Below are 17764 nucleotides of genomic sequence, written 5' to 3'. Positions count from 1 at the left end.
TTATCAGACCCCTTCATTACTAATAATTGGTATTGGAATCAGCCCTAAAAAAAAAAACAAAATCAACATCGGCCAACAATCAGTACAAACCCTGCACAATATGTGCAGTAATATAACAGTGCAAAGCTCAATAGCATCAAACAGACCTCTCTTACGACAGACACAGTAGGGCAGCAGGTAATTGTGCCTAGGGGGCTTATGGGGCAGGGCTGACCTACCAAGTGGGTAAAGCAGACAACTGCCCTGGGGCACCAGAAACCCCAGGAGGCCCTGAAAGCCCCAGGCTTACTGCACGTGAACTAGTTTCTGCTGAACTGATTTTTGTTCGGGAATATGTGTCATTAAAGCATTACTATCAACTGACATGATAATGGCCTCAAGTGTTTTACCAGATCTCAAGGCCCTTTCCTGAGGTCTAGTAGTATTCTACCAGAATAAATGTACATATTTTATGCAGCTAATTTTTGGACCTGTGCCCCCTGCAGGTTCATCTGGTTCAACAATGGATACAAAAAATATGAACAAACAATTAAATACAATAATAATAATAATAATAATACTGGTCTAATTTCCTCCTTCATGACAACTGTAGGGGGTGATTTTTTATATAACTCACCCCTTTAAACTTTACTAAGGCTTAAAGTTATGCATAATTGAGGGCATCGTCGCTTTGACTGACTGATGGGTGCACTCACAGTTGACTCAAGTCACTGAATGTGACCACACAGCTGTGTTTGTCATGCTGCTGCTTTTTGGAGGATTTTTCATGCAAATATCAGACAAATTATATGTTGTGCAGTTAACTGAGTAACAGAACATGAGGAATTCTGTGCTCCTGTATTTTGAGGTGAGTGAAATTCACCTGATGAAGGCAACAGTCTTGCCCCAAGATGTCTTATCATTAGCAGTGTGAAAAAGGAAACTTAACACTGAGCAGGCAAACATATAAACCAAGCTATTATATGATAACTGTGGCCAAACAATAACTGATGCTGAGTTCTAACGAAAAAAAAAAGTTTAATTAGGTCCCTAAGGGCCACAAAGCACATTGTAAGGGGAGCTGAGGCAGCCATAGTGCCCCCTGCTTGCCCCTGGCTGCAGCACAGGCGTATCTAATAACATTGATTAATAGTGGCTGTCCCCAGGTTACTGTGTATGCTGGCTCATACTGCTCATATGCTAGAATGGAGATATTAGACCTATTATGCTTTTCCAAGTTGTGATCCACAAAGTCGCGAGGCTCTAAGTACATGCTAAAGGGAGTTACTCTGTCAGGGCGAAAACCACTTTTGTCATTTGTGTGAACCATCTCGTTGTGGTTCCAGGCCTTGCTTCACAGAACTACTGACGTCAATACGTCCCTGAGTGACGCCCACCTGCAAGCTGGACACCCCCTGCGAGCTTGGCAGGCAGCACAGCACACAATTACTTCAAGCAAAAAGACACTGTTCTCACTTACCCGGAGAAATCTACTTTATCAGCAGAACCACATTGAACCCAGTGGCTGGAATTCATTTTTACCACAATTCCCTCCACTGCTCAAACATTTACTGTGAGCCCCGCACATCAAGGAGGACAAACTGCTTCAGAAACCGTGCACTGTTTGACACTGGATTTTCATAATGGTTATTTCTGAAGGACGGGGCAGTTAACACTTTATGTCACCCAACAGGAGTCTCAAGCCTACTGCATTATTATTGTGGATTTGTGGTGTTTAACTGGGTCGCCAGTGACCTGATGGCCTCAGTAAAAGAACAAAGAAATAAATGCATACATGCCACACCTCATTAGCTCGGACAAATTATCCACAATTTAACCATTAATATTGAGTAACTTCAAATTTACCAGCATCGTCAACCAGCACAATGGCAAAGAGGTGGTACTTGAGGGTACTTGACGGGGTTCCTGGGGGTTCCCAGCAAAAAGGGGAATCATTTCATTTCACTTTAATTCCATCCTTAAATAACACAGTGACAGAATGTGTAACAACATGGGTTTCAAACACATTCTTTGACAAAACATCTAAACACAAAAATCTTACCAGATGGGGGAATGTGAGACCAAACTGGTATCAAACTGGGGCCCGTGGTCTAATGTGTGTGAGTTCAGGGATGCTGATGTGAAAGAAAGAGAGAAAAAGAAAGAAGGACCTCAGCTGACTCAAAGCAGGTAATTGCACATAATCCTGATTCAGAAATATTGTGTGTGTATATGAAAGTCTAACACAGGATATAAAGAGAATTTGATTTGCTAGTGCAGTAAATTGAGATGGCTGCCATGCGAACACAAGGCCATATGTAGGTCTACTGTTTGAGCAGTTTTTGCTACTGCCTTAAACTTTAATGATATATGCACAGTAGCACCTAACTTTAAATTGCATTACATTTGATTGCTGTATTTTATTTCAGAATTACACAGTAGCTTTTCAAAGGATTAACTGTCAGTCTGTGTATGTATGTATGTGTATGTAAAAAAAAAAGATTACTGCACAGCAAATACGTACTGTGTGTATTTGCTCATTCAGAACAAATATGCATTTATTGCATATTAAGCACTTAAATGATATTTCCCGTTTATACTGGCTGTATAAAAAACATCAGCTCTCATGATGTAATACTGTACTGCTATTTGCCTGCTGTCATGAGGGGCTATACCAGAGGTTACGATTAACTAGCATCTACATACATCCGGTGCCACAGCCTCCAGCAGGGACACTGAGGTCATGGCCTCAATATTTTTTCTGGGAATTGTGGGGGTTCAGCTCATCTTGGAGGAGTTTACATTCTACAAGTAAAAAGTACAAAGTCTACATATCTAAAGCCACTTCCAGTTATTTTACACTCAGTATGTTTAAATTGGAATACATTTAGAGCGGATTTTTTTTTTGGTTTTTAATATGTAATGTGATAGAAATTTTGATGAAAATATAGCTTTCATCAAAACTGAGGACTGTGTGTCAGTCAGGGTACACAGTATTACTCATATGACTAAGGTCTGTACAGGTCACGGCACCTCAGCCCCCCTCAGCCTCCCTCTGAGCTTATTGTCACGCACAGAGGTGGAAGATGGAGATGCAGGCCTTGTGAACTGCAAGCCACTGGGATGAAGGAGGGTCATTATTGGCTTGCCCTCGGCCATCGCCTCGCATCTTCCCTCCCACCTCAGTATATTATGCTGTGGGTGGGAGAACAGGCTCATCAGTTTTTTCTGGCCCCTCTTTCTCAGCACTGCCACGGGCTACCCCCGACTGATGTGCTGCCTTCGTAGCGAACGGCGTATTTGCCATTAACTCGCAGCCTTCATAGACGTTCTATCATCCGCGCCTGACATAATCAATGATGATTGCCTTACTGAATAAGACGTTTTCTTAAAAAACACCAGCTCTTATCGTCAGCTGCCCTACCATCTTGAAATAGGTTTTGGAGACCTTGTGGGACATTATTTGATTTGACCGTGTAAAGAGACGAGAAAAGCTTCCAGTCCACATACCAGCCACGAGCAATCTAATTTAATGCAATGTAAAGTCGTGTCAGAGATAAGATGAATCCGCATGGAGATAAAGTGAGCGCAAATTGAATCTGCCATCAGTTGGAGGAGACGCACAGATACATCTATATTCACCAGCTGGGCTGTGGTCCACCTCCCATGGTGAATTTGTGTCAAAATGAAGGAGATATTAATTGATTCATGTGGCTACTCACTGCATGGCTGGAGCCTTCAACACAAAACCAGCCACAGGAACGCAACACATCTTTGTGTTTGTGTTTGGACAGCTTTTCTCTGGCAGCCAGGGTGCCAGGGCCTGCTCCCCCATGCTCCTGCATCCCATCAGCCCATTCGGCTCCTCTGAAACCACACTACTGATTCATTACAGAAGTTAAAAAGCTGGGATTTAACACGGCAGGGATAAGGAGGAGGCCGGTCCTGCAGAGCCTGCTGGACACGTTTTAAGACAAACTGCAACCCGCCACCAGGAGATCTGTCGTGGAAACCTGCCCGGCGCTGTTTACCAACGGTCTGCTCAAACAGCACAGCGTGTCTGTTCTTTTGTGTGGATATTAATAACTTATGAGCGAGATTGTGAACAATCAAAAGGCATGCATAAGTCTGTTGTGATTGCTCTCTTAGTAGGAGGGTATGACAATGAAAAATGAAACAAAAGAGCAAATAATAAACTATTCATGTGTGGAGCCGCAGTGAGAGCGATGACTGCAGGTAGTCTGGAACTGAAACAATGCCACCACTTTTAAGATTACAGAGCATTATTGCCACCTTCATGCAGTAATTAGATAATCTGTATGTTTCTGTCAATTGCCTGGAATGAGCGTAATTTCCCTGCAAGTGTGTGTGTGTGTGTGTGTGTGTGTGTGTGTGTGTGTGTGTGTAGGAAATGTCCTGTGATTAATGAAATCATCAAGATAAGCATCCCCAGATACAAACACACACACACACACAAAGCCCTGTTTCTGTTTTTCATTGCATTCAGTCATCTAGAAAAGTCTCAGCTCCTGCGCTTGAATGCAGCCTTTCAAACTGAAACAATGGCTCCTACAGTAATTACAGACAACCGCTGCTGCGACAATGAGACTCGCACTGCTCTCTAAAGCTCTCAGATCCACCTCAAAAAGAAAGTGGCAGCGGCGGAAGACGCGTATCTGAAGACCCTGCGCTTTTTTTCCAGCAACACACGACGCAAAAACACATTTTCCAGGTTTGTGTTTGTGTAATCTGCTTTGAGGAGAGCACCGTCCCTGTCCTTTTGTGCGCTGCACACAATAGCAATTGTGTTCTTCATCTAACGCGCATTATACAGCTTTTCATCATCTTAAATGCAGTAAAGGGAGACCTATTGCCTTGGAAGTACAAAGAGAGAGTGTAATTGAACCTGGAAGACAATAGTGATGGGTAAACAATACAGCCTAGCATGCCCTTTGACCTTTATCACACTGTTTGGCTATTTCTGGGGTTCGTTTGCCCAGTGGTTGCTGCTCTCTCCTCTGCATCTATCAGTCCTCTGACAGTCTATCAGTCTGTCAAGCTCCTGAAGTTTGCAGACGACACCACTCTCATTGGACTCATCTCTGATGGCGATGAGTCTGCCTACAGGTGGGAGACTGAGCGTCTGGTGACCTGGTGCAGGCAGAACAACCTAGAGCTAAACGCTCTGAAGACAGTGGAAATGATAGTGGACTTCAGGAAGAGCCCAGCCCCACCCACCCCCATCTCCCTGTGTGACTCCCCCGTGGCTACCGTGGAGCATTTTCGCTTCTTGGGAACCACCATCACACAGGATCTCAAATGGGAGCTAAACATCAGCTCCCTCATCAAAAAAGCTCAGCAGAGGATGTATTTCCTGAGGCAATTGAAGAAGTTCAACCTGCCAAGGACTATGATGGTGAACTTCTACACCTCCATCATTGAGTCCATCCTCACCTCCTCCATCACCATCTGGTACGCTGCTGCCACGGAGAGGGACAATAACAGACTGCAGCGTATCATCCACTCTGCTGAGAAGGTGATTGGCTGCAATCTTCCGTCCCTCCAGGACCTGTACGCCTCAAGGACTCTGAGGCGTGCAGGGAAGATTGTAGCTGACTCCTCCCACCCTGGACACAAACTCTTTGAGACACTCCCCTCTGGCAGGAGGCTGCGGTCCTTCAGGACCAAAACCTCTCGCCACAAAAATAGCTTCTTCCCATCTGCTATTAGCCTCATCAACAAGGCTAGAGAGCCCCACTGTTGCTGATCAATTGCACCAATCACCAGAAAAAATTCCTTGTATGTGAAAGCATACTTGGCAATAAAACTGATTCTGATTCTGATTCTGATTCTGATTCTGATTCTGATTCTGATTCTGCATATGCGAGAAAATCATCTGTCAGTGTCCTGTCTCTCGTTTAAAAAGTGCACAGGCAGCAGAGGGAGTACAGTATATTGATAAGAAGCAGAGGAGCGCAGGGCAGAAAAGGGTCAAGCCGTGAATCACTGGAGCTTATCAGCCGCTCATAAAGCACAGGAACTAGATGTGACATCACTTGCAAAGTGCCACATGCAGATGAAGTGCGCAAAGCCCTCGATCAATGGATCATCAAGACTCTCCAATTAAAGAGGTGGCTTAATACTAGAGGCTCTGTTTGGTGGTAATGATAAAAAAGTCCATTAAAGTTGCTAATTAAATGATAAGCGTAAATTAAAACACAGGTCAAGAGAATGAACTGTGGGTTTTTTTTAAGCAATGATATCTGCTGGCTGCAAGGGGCGGGGGCACGGGGGCGGTGGTGGCGGCGATGGTGGAGGTGTTAGGAGTCATCAACAACTCCTCCACCACAAACTCATAAATGCATAAAAATAGCTCTGCAGAGTGCAGCGTGGGCCACGCTTCCAGCTGGAGCTCAGCGAGCTGGGGCGGGTTATGAAACCTCAGACTCGGGCACAGTTTTAATGAAGGGCCACATTTGTAAAAAATGTGTTAAATACATTATTAATAGTTGGAGTAATAATTGAATGCCATATAAACAACTTTAAATATTCTAATACCAAACTACCCCCCCCCCCCCCGCCCTGTCTGTGAGGTGTAAATAAAACGCTCCAAAACACATAGTTGTTAAGCAACAACATCATATTTTATTTCTTTTCCTTTTTTATACACTATTTAGAAAATAAAACACATTGAATAAATACAAATTTAGAAAGCGACAGATTTTCTCTGTATTCTCACAGCAACACATGGTTATTCTTACAGAGCTCTCTCAGGACTAGTGGAAGGATTCACGTTGCAGAATCCACCCTAAAGCAGACTTGGGCCACACACTGCAATGAAACACTTAAGACTGGGCATGCAGATGCTGAAGTGGTCCCCATTTACAGACACAGAGAGAATGGATTGGCACATTGATAAGACGTTGAGAACATCTAGAAACACCCGGAGCGGGGAAGGGAGGAAAAAAACATCTATATACACAAAGAATAAATAAAGAGAAAATAGGTCCGAGACAACTCTACTGTACAGACATGTCCATCGTATGTGACGACTCATTTCCTTTCCTCCCTCAATTTAACTTCATTCGTCAGTCTCAAGTTCAAATATAGTACAGTACGACATGGGATGTTCACCAACAGCAGATTGCACCATTTACAGTGTTACAAACAAACACAAAATATCACCCAGTGGTTGGCATCAACTGTAGTTCCCTTTCAGTGTTTGTTCACAGTAAGGCAGGATACAGGAGATCTTCGAATCCCGTCATCGAGGTGTACAACAGGTAGTCTGGCTGCCTTGACAGTGGTTATATATAAAATGAACTCCACTCCTGTTAGCGTCCCCTGGTTTGGCAGATGTAAAGTGGCACAAGAGAGAACATGTTGGATCAAAGCGCCGAGGAAAAGCAAAAAGGGTTTTAATAGTATGTTACAAGTTGTCCAGTGAGTGTTCTCAAGTCAGTCTTTTATGGCAAACAATGTTTCATCCAGGCATGGCGAAGAAGACAACCAGAGCTGTATAGATGGACTAAGGAGCCGGGAGCAGAAATCCAGGACGCGTGATCCAGGTTCCAGACCTTCTCCTTGAGGAGGAACAAGAAGAGAGGGATAGGTGCTATCTGACTTCCAAGCAGTCCAGGTACTCCTGGGCCAGGTCATAGCAGAACCGATACTGCTCCTAGGATCAGAACAGAGGTTTAGTCTTCAAAAAGGACAAAGATGGTTTTCCATAAATGTTCATTAAAGGTCCCATATATTTAGACTTTTCATGTGTTGTATTTAAAGTTTTTACATCTATAAGAACATATATTTGTGGTTTTAAGAACCAAAAACTATCTCAGTGTAGTTTCACATGTCTCTGTAGCTCTAGAAATGTGTGTGATAGAATAAAAATACAGCAGATTTCAGGGAAGCACGCTTGGGGCATGGCTGAGAGCAGTGACTGCTTTGTTGTGACATCACATCACAAGTTAAAGAAGTCGTGGCTCCTTATAATGCTCAGTTTCTGAATACAGGCTGTGTGCATTTCTCTGTGGACTGAGGCTTTGATACTTTCACAGTATTAATAAAGAACTTAGACCTGCTTTATAACCAAAAAAAGACATGAAAATCTCACTTCTTACAATATGGGACCTTTAATGTATTCCTGAAGTTATTTAGTCAGACAATGCTGTAGTTCAAATTAGTCTATGTCTACCTGCATTAAGCCTCTAATATACAGTTCTTGCTTTCAAAGAAGTAGTTAGACATTTAAAAAAATACCCTTATTTGCTTCCTCGCTGAGAGTTGCTGAGAACATTAGTATTACTCTCATGTCTGCACAGTAAATATGAAGCTGGAGCCAGCAGCTGGTTGGCTTAGCTTCAGAAAACAGCTAGCCTTGCTCTGTCAAATGGTAACGAGCTTGTTAATTAAAACGTTATATCATGTTTTTGTTTTTTTTAATAATTACAAAAACCAAAGTGTTAAAAATGTCATGTTGTAGTTTTATGGCAGGTTATGTATCTGACTTTTTCCTGGCTGGGAGCAGTAACTTTCTGAAGTCTCTACTGGTTGCCTAGCAACCTTGCAGCAATGACGAGACTCCAGGAAGCTGTTGCACCTGACGAGGAAATATTCCACCATGAGCCCCCATAAAATAACAATGTGCTGTTCCTGTCACATTGTATAAAAATTTGTTAATTGGTAAACTCTGGAGGTGCTGCAGGTGGGTTCAGTTTCCTTTGGACACATCAGCCCTAACTGTTCCCCTGTATGCTAAATTTAAAGTTTCACATTAAAATAGACAGGCATGGGAGTAGCTTCAATCTCTCCTGACCAACAAAGCCAATAAGTGCATTTGCCAAAATGTCCAACTATTCCTTTAAAGATTTACATCTCCAGCAGGAACCAGGGAGCTTGGGGCAGAATGCCACAGGCAGGGTAGGCAATAGAAAATAGAAAATATTGAGAGAGAACACAGTGTTGGTTTTGGTCTTATCATGGGATTTTTTTTTTTTTTTTTTTTTTTGTGGAACAAAACCATAGAATATTGCCAGCCTTATCCTTTAACCCAAGCCTCTGATGTACTTGCTTTCAACTATGCATCCAAATGTTCACGATGAATAGCAATCCGATGTTACTTTGATGTGTTGGTCATATGCATTCTCAAAAAGTAACACTACATGGCTGCAAGACGCAATTAAGCCCATGAACAGTGGAGACACATGGCTGTGCTGATTCATCTGCTGTGTGATCTCCTTACTCAAAGCCACCGTGTCTCTTATATAGCTGCAGTATATCCTGGTCTCTTAAGGTTACTGTGGGTGGAGAGATTGGTAACGCTGTCTTCTCTACAATGGATTTCTTCCCGTTTGACTGCTGAATGTCACAGCTAAATAATGGATGTAGGCCTTTTTGAATCTACAGGAACTGACACAAAAACCTGAGGTATTCCTATTAAACTCTGCTTCAAACAAAAAGTTATGTTTGACCAGATATTATGAACACAATAACAACACACCAACAATGACTAAAGGAAGCCAGGGCCTTAAAATCTCTGATTTTAAAGGTCCCAGATTTTGCACTTTTTCTGTGTTTCATTTGACGTTTTGATATCCATAAGAAGATATATTTGTAGTTTTAAGTACCAGAAATCATCTCAATGTGGTTTTACAATGTGGTTTACTCTCTTATGCTTCTTTCTGGAGCTCTAGTAACAACAGGTCAGTGACACTGTTTTCTGTGTGATTGAATAAAAATATAGCAGATTTCAGGTAAATAATAAATCCTGCCAGGTTGGATGGTGAGTCTGGGTGGGTTGGGCTCAGACTATAGCTGAGAAGCAGTGACTGCTTTGTTGTGACATCACAAAGTTACAGAAGTTCTGATGGCTCTTTTAAGGCTCAGTTTCTGAACACAGGCTGTGTGCATTTCTCTGTGGACTGAGGCTTTGACACTTTCACAGTATTGACATAGAACCTAGACCTGATCTATAATCAAAGGATATCTACCTTTATACTATATGGGACCTTTAAATGGTCTTTAGGTGTTCAGACTGAATGCGACGCCAATTTCCACCTATGCTAGCTGTTATGTGCATGTATGCACAGACTGTTTGCATGCTGGGAGTGTATGTGATAGCTCAGACCCTGACTTAGACTGACAATCAGATTAAATTACATTTAGTTCAGTTTTGTTATTCAGCCTAATGTGTTAATGTTGGCCAATTTCTTTTTGGAACACAAGGTCATTTTGGCCCTGAACACAACATAGGCAATGTAGCTGGTGGCTGCAGTAGTTTCTGTTGCTTTTTTTCATCTATGTAGCTAAAGTAGCTAGCTAGCGATGTAGGAAGATGAGGCCCTCATTATTAATACTACCTACAAAGTTCCAATAGGTCATGTTTTGTTTATCAAACCAGCCAGGACAAATTTTAATGAGTAGAACACAAGTTTTATTTGAATCACTGAACAAATTAGAGATGTGGGCAACAATTCAGAGGATAACTTACCAGGCTAACTCTGACTGATCTCAGAACTTATCAAAAGCTCCAGTTCTCTCTGTTATTTAACTTCTGTATTGCCCCTTTTTTGGTCCCGGAACATTCATTAATTGCACTGCATACAGCGTTGGGACAAGTACACATTTTTATTTCAAGTTAGAACATTTTCAACTCATGCAGACACAACTTTGTCTCATTTCATGCAAATCTGTATTGATTTTCACCCACTCTCTGCTTTTCTTAGACTTTGTATGCAACACTCTGCATCTAAAATGTCATTTCCATTCAGTTAAAACACACCTTTAGATTGTTTTACCGTGTAATCTCCCTTTTATGCTTTCATGCTCTCTTTCTGAATGGATGTAGAATAATGAATGCAGCGAAACAAGTAGTAAAATACATTTGATGTATTTAATGAAAGTGGCTGATGTAAAGTCCCTCAGTTCCTGCAGAGAGGCTTTACACTACCCTGCCATTCCTTGTCTGAAGGAGCAGCATGGTATATAATATGATTCAGTAAAGAGATTTAAAGACCCCCCCCAACTTGCTCACCATTGTCTCCACCATGTTTGGCTTAGCGTTGCGCAGTGTTTTGGCAGCAAAGAACACATCCACCATGCTGTGGTGACGAATCATATCCAGGATCATGGTGCAGGCACAGAAAGTACCGCTTCGACCACCACCATTCCTGCTCGAACAAAGACAGAAACGCACAGAATAGAAGCATAAAGACATGAGTGACCTAATAAAGATGTGGCACAGCAGCTCAGTCAGGCTCTCAGAGGGGGAGCGGCAGAGTGAAATGTCACAGTTGGACTGAGCACAGATCAAGCATGCTGTCAGAAAAAGGCCAACTGGCAGACTTTCAAGATGAATATCCGAGCAAAGTCCTCATTAAAATACAGGACTGGGGACTTGATCAGATATCAGATGTCTAACACACAGCCTGACCTCCAGAGATCAAAGGGCTGTGACATGGAAATGGGGGACAAATCTAGTGGAAGGCAGGCATCGAAAAAAATCAAGCAGGTGATGCAATGAAACAAACACTTAATGCTTAATTTTTATTCTGTAATGCAGAGTTAATGAGATTTAATAAGTGCAAGAACTTTTCTTAAGTGTGACCATGGCAAGTTTTAAATAAAAGCACCAAGGTGAATAATGTGAACAGTCTGGCATCTTATTAGAACAGAGTCTACTTCAGTTCAAAGCCGCCTCAAAAGCTTTTCCATTCAGACAAGAATAAAATTCATGAGCAGCTGCTGAATAATAGTTTTAATTGAAAATTACATCACCATAGACTGAAGTTTAAGTCTAAAAAGGCTCATTTGTGTAGGTGTGTGTTAAGTAGACTCACAGACAGTGGACAATGGTGCGTCCTTCTCCACACTCCATCTGCCAGTTGTGAACCTGAGCCAAAAGGCTGAGGAAGGCTTTCTTGGAGTCGGGCACATCACGGTACGGGGACCAGCGCAGGAACTGGAAGTGACGCACCACAAGCTGGCCCTCCTGAAGCTACAGAGTGGAGTGGTGGAGAGGGAGGGAAAAATGACAAGAGTTCTTCTTTCCAGTGTATTCCAATTGCATATGCATTAAACCCATTGCATATGCTTCACAGTCTGCAAACTCATTAAAACATCTATCAGGTTATCAGCCAGAGGGTGTTTCTGTCAACACTTCAAACATGCTCAAGTTCAATGGCAGAGCTTCTGTTCTTAACTTATAATGGGCTGTTAAAGGCGCACTGTGTAGCAGTGCGCCTTTCACTTGCCACATTAAAATGAGATGTTATCAAAATGACTGTAAACATAAACTACCATGCTATCAAAACTGATGGCTTCACTGTGATTTTATAAAGCAGCACTAACCACACAGTAGTAGTGGAGCAGTAAAGCCAGTGCAGACATGACTCTTGCACAAAGAAGATCCCTGATATATTAAAGTCTGTATAGAAAAAAATAGAATTTTTTACATATTTCTTGTTAAGCTTCATTCTTCTTGATGTATTTTTTTTTGTGTGTTTGTGATTTTGAAAACCATTTTTTCATAGTGATGCAAAAAAGCCGCATTCATAAATTTCTTTGGCCACATGGGGGCAGTGCAGCGAACTTTAAACACATACAATATGTTAGCAACTTTCCTCTTTGAGAACTTTTTAATTTGTCAGTTTCTTATTTAAACATTCAGCAGAGATGTAGTGGTGTTCGTGGCCACCTGATTAAATGTAAATCCAAAGTTCATTCTCCTTTTCACTCTGTTTCGTTTATCTTGCTCTTCAGCTGCTAGTTGCTAATTTAGTTAATTTTAATTAACTTTTTGCTGAAAACAGCTGTCTCCTGCAGATGGAAACAAAGTTGATTTCTGAGAGATAACCCAGTTAACAGTACACATGAAATGTTGACATTTTTGGACTGTAAAATGCCAGGCAGCAATTGATCTGAATCTATACTTCAAAATGTCCCAGGAAACTATTGGTAATATCAGAGAACATGCAGAACTAAGGGCTTCTGGGTTAACTTGTTTACAAATTTCAACAAAGCCAAAGGCAGCAAGAGCTGTTCGCTGCAATGTGAGAAAGCTACCCTTTGGATTCACTTTTTTAAGAAAATAAAAAAAAAAAAAAAAATGACAGTTATGTTTATATCCAGTTCTTCTCACCAAAACAAATGTTGAATGTTGAATGAATTTCCCTCTTCATAAAACATTTAGGCCACCATGAGGGTGAGGTAAGTGAGCGGACGAGAGTTTGTCAGCTACAGGGGGCTTAATGACAAGGACACATCTGCTCAACTAGCAGCTGGATGCATCTAAAAGATAATCTACTGGGGCCAAAGGATGGGAGCTAGAGCTAAACACTGAGACACACAATCTATGAACACATTCAGTAACACAAAAGCCATACTGAAATATTGGATATGGTCAAAACCAAGAAAGTTCTTGCAGTAATTGCAGAAAACATGGAGTCTTCGAACAGACGCCCTGTTTGTTGCAGGATCACATTACTGCTCAAACAGGACTATATCTGCTTATTAAACACGCCTTGGTATGATATGTGGCTAATGACGTTATCATGCTGTTGATACACTTGCTCTGTGGAGAGTCAGATTATTATACTGCAAATCATTCTGACCGCCGGGAACAACAAATTCCAGCTGGGACCTAGGTCACCATTCAGAATCATTATATTAGTATCAGGCTTCATTACCCCTCTTAAAAATAAATGAATTGATTCAGTGCCAGGAAATGCCTCCCACAGCAATACAGAGTGGGAATGGTCTTCTGCTGAGGCAGGACTTAAGCAACTGTTTTTGTCCATGTTCTATATCAAAGTAAAAACATGTCACTGGATAAGAAAATTATGAATTTCAATTATAATAATTATGCCATTAAAGCTGTCAAACTGACATTTCACGGAACCTGAGTGATGCAGTGTTTACACTTGGATCTTAATGTTTGTTTCTTTACTAAGAAACAATACAGCAGCAATTACATCCTTTCATTAAATCAAGTCTGAGAAAATAGGGAGGACAACGTGGAGGAAATAAGTTTTTGTTTTCATATAGAAAACTAAGAAATGTTTTGGTTACTGGGGTTACCTGAGTTCTCTGAAACAAAGGTCAACAAAGTATCCCCTGTCACAGTTTTTTTCGTTAAAGGCATTAGAAGAACCCACAGCTCTGGAAATCCAGCATCCTGAGCAACTGCTGAGGCATGTCAGAAGTTACTGAGGCCATCAGCCCTTTCAGGTGCAGGCAGACTCTCAGCGAGACTGAGTTTCCCTACTGCTAATTGGGAAATACTCTTGTCTTGTTTACCACTGAAACCAAAGGCGGCCCCACAGCATAATAACAAGTGTCTTTCTTTGCTTCCTCCATGCTGGGAGCCCATAGGAGAAAATCCTCCAAATATGGAAACACCTTGACACCCTGAGAAACAAACCTCTGTGCGTTGGATATATGATTATGTGAAAATAAACATTGCATATTATAGATGTAAACTAGGAGCCCAGTGAAATTGAACGGAACAGGACTTGTCTGTGGGAATTCTGAATGCATACTTTTAGAAGCTAGAACTGAAGAAACATAAATCCAGAACAGGAAGCAGTGAGCCTCCCTTTTTTGGGATGAGGAAATACCAGGAGTAGAAGCTCAGATTCAATTCATCCTCTGGCACAATTTGAATGGTTCCTTGACTTAAGAGGGAAGAAATTTCACTCTCTAAAGCCCTCATGGCTTCCCCTGTGGCGTTTGTACACAGCACACCATTGAAACTCTGTACTTTCATTGCAAACTGAAGCTGTAACCCCTTGCAATGGTTGTCAAAGGGTGATTTTGCTTTTTTTCATTTGAAATGAATAATCAACACAATAAAGTATGAAAAAAGTGAAGAAACTGAAGCCACTGTACTTTTTAGGGCTGTAAAAAAGTATTTCTTTGCATGTATTCTGACAAGAGATGGTTAGTAATTTGCCAAATATAATCAAATATCAATTATGCAACATCTCATAAATAGGAGCACATGATTCTGCTTTTTCAATTTGTGTCGGTTCTACCTACCCGGGTAATGTTCTGAACCCGGAAGAGACGTATGATAACGTCATCGTCGGCCGTCCTGGACAGAAGCTCCACTGTCATGGGCCCAAACTGCTGCAGCCCCGGCTCAGGCCAATACTGCAAACATGGCTGAGGAGAGGAGAGGAGGTACCAGGTCATTAGTCCACTCTTGCTTGAGGCAGGACAAACCATTATGTCAGCAGCCAGTGATGGTAAACCCCAGTAACAAGACACCTGAGTATTGACAGCACAGACAATTAGTTTAAATGACAATGATTATCTACAAATGGCAATCGTAAATTAAACGAACAAAAAAACAACCTGCTTGCTGCTCAGAACAATCCCTCACATAAGCCATGGTCACCTGGCTTGAATTATTTATGAGTCGAAATCATTACCATTAGCTCATTATAAATTAATGGTGTAGGAGACCTTGGCTGTGCCAGGAAGTTAGCCGAGAGGTGGGCACTCACAAAAGCCAAGGTCTCCTATCAGCACTGCTTCAAAGAAGCATCCCCCTGCCCCCCCCCATTCCCCCCACAAAAAAAAAAAACAAAGGGAGCGGTGTGGTGACTTTGGGGCTGAGGGGACCCCTGGAGTAGGAAATGATAATGGCATTTGAAACTGCCAGAAGGGTATTAACAGGTGACATTGGGCAGGAGGGGAGATAAATATTAATGTATGTAGAAAGGAGATTGGCACCCCCAACTCACAAAAGGAAAATGTGTGTGTGTGTGTGTGTGTGTGTGTGTGTGTGTGTGTGTGTGTGTGTGTTGAAGGGATGAACTGTTAATCCACTGACAGTGAGAGACGAGGAAGGAGAAGGAGAGAATGACAGAGGAAGAAGGACAGGTTGCCGCTGACAGGCATGGTGGAAATGTTGAGCGGGAATCCGACATGACACAGTGACAGAGTGACGATAGGGAGATGGCAGAGCAAACCCACGCATGAGCAAACATGGAGGCAAACGATAAGAATGTGTTAATGCCGTGACAGCCTGTGCAAATTAAACTGCATCCAGGGCTGAAGCTTTGTGGCAGAACACCAGTTAAAGGCCAGACTTGATGACCCGTTCTCACTGTGCTGCGAGCCACATTCAGGTCTTATCTGAAGGGGAGGAAATGGACACGTTATTACTACTAGTGTCCACAGGTTACACCATAGGGAACAGCAATATGAACTGTTAGTTTAATTTATGAATTTAAAAAATCATCTGCAAATATTTTTTAAACATTCATAAGCAGAGTTTTACTTGTATTAATAAGTAGCACTGATGTAATTCAGCAATTAAGCAGAAATGAAATGACAAGAACCAAACATTAGCTGCGTCCAGCTTCTCAAATGTGTGGATTTACTGCTACTCTCTGCTTTACATCACTGGAATTTTAAAACTCAATCAACTGATGAATCAAAATTGAAAATAATCATTAGTTACAACTGTAACATAGACTTGACTTTTATAGACAGGTTTCATACAAACAATTAAAGATGTGCACACTGTAGAAAGGTAGAAAACATGTTGAATGTGATATGTTGCCGCATTGTATTGATAGCTCAAATAGGACATTTTCAGTTGTAAGTACTGTTTATTGATATGCAGCACTTACATTGTACAAAGTTTTTTACAGCATACTTCACTTCTGTCTCACTAAAATGACACTTAATTCCAGTGAGAGATGGTGGCTACAGTGATAATGCCAGTGATTACTGTCAACAGACAGCATGGACTAAAGGCAGAGAAGTACTATAAGCATAAATGAAAATGAAAATCTCACAAGCTTTGGGCTTAAGAGTAATTCTTAAAGCATTTTAGACTCCAAAGTCACTAAGACCTACTCACAGTCAGTGATGAGCTGCAGGTAACATCTTATTCTATCTGTGTTTCGTAAAATACAACAAGCAACTTTTAAAACCATATTTTGGTGGCAGCCAGTTCTGCTACTTGGACGCTGAAAAAATGATGAAATATCTCAACTGCTGGAAACCTTCAAAGCAAATGCATCAAATTAAAAACACTCCTCAGATCTCAGCTTGTTTGCCAGTTCATTAAGTGCACATTAAATAATCAACTGAAATAAACAGTGATTTCATGGCCATCACTGGATCGTCCAGTACAATTGGTGCAGGGCTACTTTCTTTGTTCTATCTATCTATCTATCTATCTATGTCGCCCTGCTGTCACCTCACATGTGGTGACAGCAGGGCGACAGACATAGCCTCAGTCACAAGAAACTGTCAGTGCTGGATTTATCAGTTTCATGAAAAGAGATTCTGTAGATTCTGTCCTAAAATTATATATATATATATATATATATATAATTATTATGTTTTATTATTATGTTTTTATTATTGTCAACCAGTTACCTTTTTTGACATTTGTTGGAGTAAGAGACCTAAAGTCAATGGCTGAGTCAGGCTGAGTTTCTTTTGTATCAGTCTTGTTCAAGCTGGGATGAAAGTGTATTTTGCCTTCCACACAGTGATTAGGGAGAGCTCCTTGTCTTTGAGAAAATCCAGATTTACAAGGCAGTTGTTTGATTTCTCAGGGAGGAGAAGTTGCTCCTTGCGGGAGAGTTTGCTGGCTAAGTGGACTGGAGTAAAGAGAGGCTGAAAGCTTTCTGGTTTACACAGCTTCTGGGTTTTTTCCTACACTTTTTGCCCTGGTCTTAAACTTATGGTTTGCCTGTTTGCCATTTACAGTATCTGGATCTGGTGGGAAATGGCCCTGACACTCTACATCCCCCATATC

General features: G+C 41.5%; 1 protein-coding gene across 4 annotated transcripts in view; it reads right to left on the bottom strand.

Annotated features, from left to right (window-relative positions):
• Positions 1-6604: 6604 nt before the first annotated feature.
• ptprua (protein tyrosine phosphatase receptor type Ua) overlaps positions 6605-17764 on the bottom strand; it is a 207542-nt gene continuing 196382 nt past the window's right edge. For all 4 annotated transcript variants that reach the window (XM_071499977.1, XM_071499979.1, XM_071499981.1 and 1 more), the window contains 4 exons: positions 15019-15144; positions 11820-11977; positions 11015-11150; positions 6605-7657 (listed from right to left, as the gene is read on the bottom strand). In XM_071499977.1, coding sequence (XP_071356078.1) covers positions 7595-7657; positions 11015-11150; positions 11820-11977; positions 15019-15144 — 483 coding nt within the window. In that variant the 3' untranslated portion in view covers positions 6605-7594. The remainder of the gene's footprint in view (positions 7658-11014; positions 11151-11819; positions 11978-15018; positions 15145-17764) is intronic.

This window comes from Trachinotus anak, unplaced genomic scaffold (assembly GCF_046630095.1).
Source record: "Trachinotus anak isolate AG129_WGS33_773 ecotype Australia unplaced genomic scaffold, CSIRO_AGI_Tana_v1 ptg000016l, whole genome shotgun sequence".
NCBI lineage: Eukaryota > Metazoa > Chordata > Actinopteri > Carangiformes > Carangidae > Trachinotus > Trachinotus anak.
This window is presented reverse-complemented; position numbering and strand designations above follow the sequence as displayed.